Genomic DNA, 7,500 nt, shown 5'->3' on the forward strand with positions numbered 1-7,500 from the left:
AAGTGTTGATATCTGATGATCTGGGTTAGTTCAAGATGAGTTTCCTCTTTATTTTATTCTTATTTTATTGCTTTTATCTTTCTATTGTGTTATCTATTTATTCTGTTTTATCTTTTTGCAGCACTTTGGAAACCTTGTGTTTGTTAAAATCCTGCTTATATAAATAAAGTGGATTAGATTCTTTAGATATTTGGGGAGACTCGAGTCATAAAGGGTCAAGTTGAAGCAAAGACATCATGACGAGCACTTAGTGAGAAAGTCAGAAAGTCAAGTAGGGAATCTTGTTTTCCTGTCTGTGATTGTGTTGAGTGTGTTGAGTCTACTGTGGTCTCATCAGTATTTGGGGTTTCCTCTTGTACTGACCTGACTCTGCTGCAGCAGCTTCTGGCACAGCTTCAGCACAGAGGAGACTCCTCTTCGTCGGCTTCGAACCTCGGCACACAGAGACTGGAGGATGACATGAATGAAGAAAGAGGAAGAGGAGGAAGAGGAGGAGGAGGAGGAGGAAGAAAGAGGCAAAGGTCAGCAAATATCCAAATAATAATAATATTTCATTTTATTTTATTGCACATAAAAGATAACCTTCGTGTCGTCCTCCCAGGTCAAATTGACCCCATCTGTTTTGACTGTTCCTTCCTTCCTTCCTTCCTTCTGTCCTTCTTTACTTTCCTTCCTCCCTTCCTTCTGTTCTTCTTTCCTTCTTTCCTTCCCTCCTTCCTTCTTTCCTTCATTCCTTCCTTCTGTCCTTCTTTCCTTTCCTTCCCTTCCCTTCCTCCCTTCTGTCCTTCTTTCCTTCCCTCCTCCCCTTTCCTTCCTTTCTTTCCTCCCTCCCTCTTTCTCTCTTTCTTTCGTCCTCCTTTCTTCCCTCCATCCCTCCCTACCTCTCTCCCTCCCTCCATCCTATCTTCCTTCCTTCCTTCCCTCCTTCCTTCCTCCATCCCTCCTTTCCTTCCTTCTTCCTCCCTTCCACCCTTCCTCTCTCCTTTCCCTCCTATGCTTCCTTCTTTCTCTCTTCCATCCTTCCTTCCTTCTTCCTCCCTTCCTTCCTTCCTTCCTTCCCTCCTTCCTCCCTCCATCCCTCCTTTCCTTCCTTCTTCCTTCCTTCCATCCTTCCATACTTCTTCCTCCCTTCCTCTCTCCTTTCCCGCCTTCTTTCTCCCTTCCTTCCTTGACTCGAGGACAACAGGAGGGTTAAAATCTGTCTGATCATTTAGCATTCTGTTTCTTCACCTGTCAGACTTTATTAGACATCAACACATTAATTTAACAAGCTAAAATATCATTATAACAGACCAGAAATGATAAAAGACAAAAGTGTGAAAAATACAGAATGATCCTTTAAGTCATTTAACAATAAGGACTAACAAGAGCTTCTTCTTTTTATTCTGATTTGTTTAATTCAGGTCATTCATAGCCATCTATTAGCATAAAGTCAAATTCAGCACACAGATCCTTGATCAGCAGTAACAGTGCATCAAATAAATGACAACAGCCAATATCAACCCCCCCCCTCCCTCCTCACCCCCCCCCCCCTGCTTTGCTTCTCTAATAAATGCAACAAAAAAAAAGGGAGGAAAAAAAGAAAGAGGAGGATTGGCAGTGCCTATTATAAATCACTATATGCTGATGAGCTTCCACACGTAAAAGGTCAGTGTGGGTGTGTGTGTTTGCATGTTTTGAATGTTTACTCAAGCAGGCGTGTGCACGAGGATCTGTGTGTGTGTGCACAAACATATGCATGTATTTCCGAGTGTGTGTGTGTGTGTGTGTGTCACAGAGAACAGAGGGGACAGCCTTACTCCTCTGCAGCGGAGACCAAACACGTCCGAGCCCCAAACTATTTATGCTAATCCTGCCTGCTCGCCGAAAAGCACTTCCTTTACATTTTCTTTACATTTTTCCAATAAATATTAAACACTATTACAATGAAATGGGATTCTCTGTCTCTATCTCTCTTCTTCTCTCTCTCACACACACACACACACACACACACACACTGCCTCTCCCTCACACACACTCAACTCTTCGTCTTCTGTCTTTCATCTCCTCTTTCTCGCTCTCTTCAGTTTAGCATATTTGTGGCTCGCCTGGTTGTCTAAACAGGAGATGGGGATGCAGAATACAGCAGACAGGATCAAGAGGACAAGCCTAGTGTGTGTGTTTGTGTGTTATGTTGCAGATAAATTTATTCCAAACAGGAGGTGTGTATTACGTTGAAAAGGAGGAGGCTCTAAACAACAACAACAAAACGACTGAGTGATACTCGCTCTGCGCCAAATAACTGCAGCAGACAGCGTGGAGGGAAGCACAGGAAGATGAATTAAACTTAGATTGGAGCTTGGGCTACAATAATTCAGCGTGTTAGAGTCAGAGGACGACGGCCGTAACTCATAACATCAAGCTCCACAAAGTCTGGCAAACTCTTGAATTTGAAGTTTATGTCATACAGTTTGAGATTTATCATAAACACAAGCTGGAAAACTCATTCTCATCAGCCGCGCCGCAAGTCCTGATGACAAGAGACTTAAGATGTGGAACATTTTTTGGAGTATTTTATTGCTCCCCAGTTCAACAACATGGTCAGAAAAACAATGATAGCATGTCTCCAATTGCTGTGAATGAGAAACAACAGCAGCAGCAATAGATGTGTATTTTACAGGCGGGGAGTTCTGGTCCTCTGAAATGAGGCCAACGCGGAAGTAAATTAGAGCTGCATTCTATCAAAAGGCCACCAGGGGGCGACCGTCTCTATACAAGTCAATGGAGAATTCACCAACTTCTCACTTGATTTCTAACCTCAGTAAACCACAGACTGTATAGAAGAAATGGACGTAAAATCCGTGACGTCACCCATTCGTTTGTGGACTGCTGTTTGGAAGCCAATAGTTTCTAATCTAGGCAGCGCCATCTTGAAAATTTCAGGTGCAATGCTGGGAAAAATAAAAACACGGATTCTACTTATATGGGCATGAGGCGGAGCCGAATGGGCGGAGCGGGGAGGTTTCTATGGTTGCGAGGGCTGGATCTCTGAGACATTGGTCAATCAACCTGTCAATCAGGACGTAGCCACGCCCTAATGCATACCCTGCTTTATCGTCACATATAAAATCAGGGAGGCCAAAATGTCCCAAATGAACATCATACTGCATTGAAGAAGGCTTTAAACTAGCGATTGAGACCATAAACACATTTTGAAAACGTTTACTGAGGTTAGAAATCAAGTGAGAAGTTGGTGAATTCTCCATTGACTTGTATAGAGACGGTCGCCCCCTGGTGGCCTTTGATAGAATGCAGTTCTAAGTTACTTCCTGGTTGGCCTCATTTCAGAGGGACCCAGAACTCCCTGCCTGGTAACAACAGCAGCAGCAGTAATAGATGTGTATTTTACAGTAGATAGGACTGATATAACGCTGATGATGATAATCGTCACTGCTATTAATATTATGATTGCAGTCTGCTGAGCCTCAGATAGAAAAGGTCTTTTTCTCTGAGAGTTTATTTTTAGGCAGAAAGGAGAAAAGAGAGAATCCTAAGTCTATTGTTTCTGCACTGCTGGTTTTCAATGCACTGATCCCTCGCTCTCTCTCTCTCGCTCTCTCTTTCTCTCTGGCCGGTCGAGCCTGGCTGGGCCCATATTGACTCAGAGGGCTCTACAGACACAGTCAGACAAATATTTGCTAAAAGCTTTCTTCCAAATACATGGAAAGCCGTGGAGTGGCTGCAGAGAAAGAGAAAGAGACAGAGGATGTAGAGGGAGGGATGAGACGGGGCTGAAAAGCTGAAAACAGTGTGAGCGAGAGAATTTGAAGAAAAAAGGGAGGGAGGAGGGAGAGGAGGAAAAGGAGGAGGAGGAGGGGGCAGTGAGGACAGAGAGAAAAGGAGAGAGATAGAAGATTAAAGTGAGCTTAAGAGAAAACAGAGAGATAAGGGAAGGATAGAAATGGTAAAGACAGTGACAACAAGGAAGAGAGAGACGGGAAATGAAAAAGGACGGAGGATGTAAACTGCTGATTTGTTAAAGTGAAACTGAGAAAAACCAGAGAAGAGAACCGACTTGATCCCGAAACATTACACAATCACGCTTCTGAGTTTGATACGAGACACTACAAAACACATTTTCTACCTTTCCCGCTTCTCACATGAGATTAAGGTGATTTTTAACTCTTCCAGGAGAGGAAGGAGACCGTTCTCCAGGTTTCCATCTCTGCTTTTTTGCAGACGATATGCTTCTATTCATTCATCGAGCTCCAGCCGTGTGTTGCAGCTGAGCGTGAGAGAGTCAACACCTCAATATCGGAAACCATGGAACTGTATTGACCCGAATATAACTCAACATTATACCCTCTAACCTGTATCAGAGCTGGTACACTCAGCTGACATGCAATCAGCTGTCATATTGAACTGAGACAGGCACCTCTCTCTCTCTCTCTCTCTCCTCTCTCTGTCTCTCTCTCTCTCTCTCTCTCTCTCTCTCCCTCTCCCTCTCTCTCTCTCTCTCTCTCTCTCTCCCTCTCTCTCTCTCTCTCTCTCTCAGGGGGATTAACATGCTTTTTATCTTTTTTTAAAAGGGTATATTAGATACATAGCTATTACCCTTTCTGTTGTAGTTGTGTGGGCTACGAGGGCTTTTTTGTGTATTACAGTAGACAATAAATTAAATCCATCCATTTTCTGCCTTCTGTCCTTCCCTTCCTTGCTTCCTTCCTTCCTTCTTTCCGTCTGCCCTTCTTTTCCTTCCTTCCTTCCTTCCTTCTGGTCTTCTTTTCCTTCCTGTCTTCCCTTCCTTCCTTCTTGTCTTGTCTTCTCTTCTTTTCCCTCATCTTTTCTTCCTTGCTTCTTTCCTTCCATCTGCCCTTCTTTTCCTTCCTTCCTTCCGGTCTTCTCTTCCTTCCTTCCTTCCTTCCTTCCTTCCTTCCTTCCTTCCATCTGCCCTTCTTTTCCTTCCTTCCGTCCCTCCTGTATCTATCCTTCCTTCCTCCCTGTCTTCTTTTCATCCCTTCATTCCATCTGTATCAGTCCTTCTTCCCTTCCTTCTTTTCCTTCCTTCCATCTGTCCTTCTTTTCCTTCCTTCTTGTCTTGCCTTTTCTTCCTTCCAACTGTCCTTTCTCCCTTCCTTCCTTCCTTTGACCTTGCCTTCTCCTCCTTCTTTTCCTTCCTTCCTGTCTTCTTTTCCTTCCTGTCTTCCCTTCCTTCTTGTCTTCTCTTCTCTTCCTTCCATCTGTCCTTGCTCCCTTCCTTCCTTCCACCTTTCCTTCTCCTCCTTCTTTTCCGTCCTTCCTTCCTTTTAATGATCCGGTCCACATGAGATCAAATTGTTCTGTATGTGCTTTAAACATATCATTTTTATCTTTTATGGAAGAGGAACATTATCAATATCTCCTCCACAGTCGCCATGTTTGTTCATAACCTTTTGACTCAGTGCTGCCCCCTGGTGGATGTATTGATTAACATTGTATACTGCTGTTATAACATTGTTTTTTTTATAGCCTTAATGTTGCTCGGCTATCAAGTTTCCTTCAGTCTGTTTATAGAGACTCTGTTGGTGTCAGTTAGCTCTAAACATGTTTAATTAGCTCAGTTTAATCTGCAGGAGGCTCTTGTAACTTGTTTTTTTTTCCCGCCGCAGAGGAAATAAATAAATTCATGACGAGTGAAAATGAGTCCAACTTGTCTTCTGATGTCTTTGCTTTTGGAAAACAAGGCCACGGTCTGAATTATCAGTCAAGTACTTAAGAATTACCGCTGTCACAGATAAAGACTGTGATGAAGACAGACAAGACAAGACAGAATGAAAAATGCTAAATGCTGCTGATAATAATAATTTGGACCACTTCTAAAGAGGCTGATGGGAGAGAGGTAGTGTGTGACTGATAGAAAGGTACATGTGTGGGGTTTAGGTTCTACTTTAATGGTTCATGCTCACTTCAAGCATGAGGACTCCTTTCCAATTGGATTAATAGCATCTTAAGGTCTTTTTCCAGTTCGCCCAATAATCAGGGTCGGGTCTATCTGGTGGAGCTTTTACTCTGGGTTTGGAGTGAGGAAGTGCCCAAATAAGGACAATCAAGTACCTTTGGGCCTTTTATTACAAGTACAAAAAAAAGAGAGATCAATAGGCAGATTGGTGAGGTAGCAGCAGTTACATCGACTCCAAGTTGGACGGTCAAGAAGAAGAGAAGAGTGAGGGTCTTGAGCAGTGGACATTAAGAAGATCTCAGACATTTAGGAGGAACTAGTAGAATAGCTGCTTCTGTGCATCAAAAATGAGCTTGTTGAGGTGGTTTAGTGTCTGATAAAGATAGTTGTGTAGTACTTGAGATCAATTTTTTGAGGTTCTTGGTCTTGTCTCGATCTCGGACTGGGCGGAGTCAGGTTTTTTTAACAAGAACGGTCATGTCTCGGCCTGGTCTCCATTGGTGCGGTCTTGACTACAACACTAGATAAAGATGCCTCCTTAGTGTCTTGCTTTAGACCAAGCGAGGTCATCCCAATGTCCCCACAGCTCTATGTTTCCTCTTGCCTACATTCCCATAGCACAGGTATGGCCATTCCTTAATGCACATAACGTGTTGTTGCCCTCTTGAAAATGCTTTAACCTCCTGCAGCCTCATATGTGGACATTACATTTTGGGTTTGCTGGACCCAATACTTCATGTTTGTTTGAATCCGACAGTTATTTTTCAGCACTGTCGCGATGTGACGAACAATAAAGTTTTTTTAATCTTGAATCATTAGCTGTCGGATTCAAACAAACACGTGGGAGTTGTGGGCAGACAGATAAAACACTAAAGAACCTCGTAGGGAAGCATCTGCAAAATGTAAATTAAGAGTCATTTAAATACACATATTGCTCTCTCACGTGATCGGATCGGTGATTGGTTTATTTAAACTCACTAATCGGTGATCGGCCCCAAAAATCCTGATTGTGTAAAGCCTACCCGATAGCTTAGTTAGCATTGTAGCATCATCATACGAAGCTGAAAGTGTCATGTCTCCATACAGAACCCTGAACTTTCATGAATCCAGACAAGGACCCTCCTCTTTTTTTTCTCCGGCCATAATGTTGCTTCTGTCGCATATTCAAGGACGACCAACAGGAAGGGACACGAAATGAACAAATGATGTCTTTATCTCTCTCTCTCTCTCTCTCTCTCTCTCTCTCTCTCTCTCCCTACATGTACTTCTCTGTCTGTCACTCAACATCCTCTTTCAGGAAGGGTGACCGACTCAGGATAAACAAAAAGAAGAGGATCTGCTCTCCTCTTTCTCTCTAATTCCCCCTTCACCCTCTCTCTCTCTCTCTCTCTCTCTACCACTCCATCCTTCTCTATCTCTCTCTCATTCTTAAATCTCCCTCTCCTAAAAACAAAATCCTCTTATCTCTCCTCCACCTCCTCATCTCTACAATCTAATTACCAAGACCTGCCGTGAAGAGAGGGAGGGATGGAGAGAGAGGGAGAGAGAGAGAGAGAGAGAGACAGAGTGAGAGAGAGGAGGGA

General features: G+C 43.3%; 1 protein-coding gene across 1 annotated transcript in view; it reads right to left on the reverse strand.

Annotated features, from left to right (window-relative positions):
• akap6 (A kinase (PRKA) anchor protein 6) overlaps positions 1–7,500 on the reverse strand; it is a 203,472-nt gene that overhangs the window by 66,026 nt on the left and 129,946 nt on the right. Inside the window, 1 exon segment of the mRNA XM_053336210.1 lies at positions 364–447. Within this exon segment, the coding sequence (XP_053192185.1) occupies positions 364–447 (84 nt within the window).

This window comes from Scomber japonicus, chromosome 16 (assembly GCF_027409825.1).
Source record: "Scomber japonicus isolate fScoJap1 chromosome 16, fScoJap1.pri, whole genome shotgun sequence".
In the NCBI taxonomy this organism is placed as follows: domain Eukaryota; kingdom Metazoa; phylum Chordata; class Actinopteri; order Scombriformes; family Scombridae; genus Scomber; species Scomber japonicus.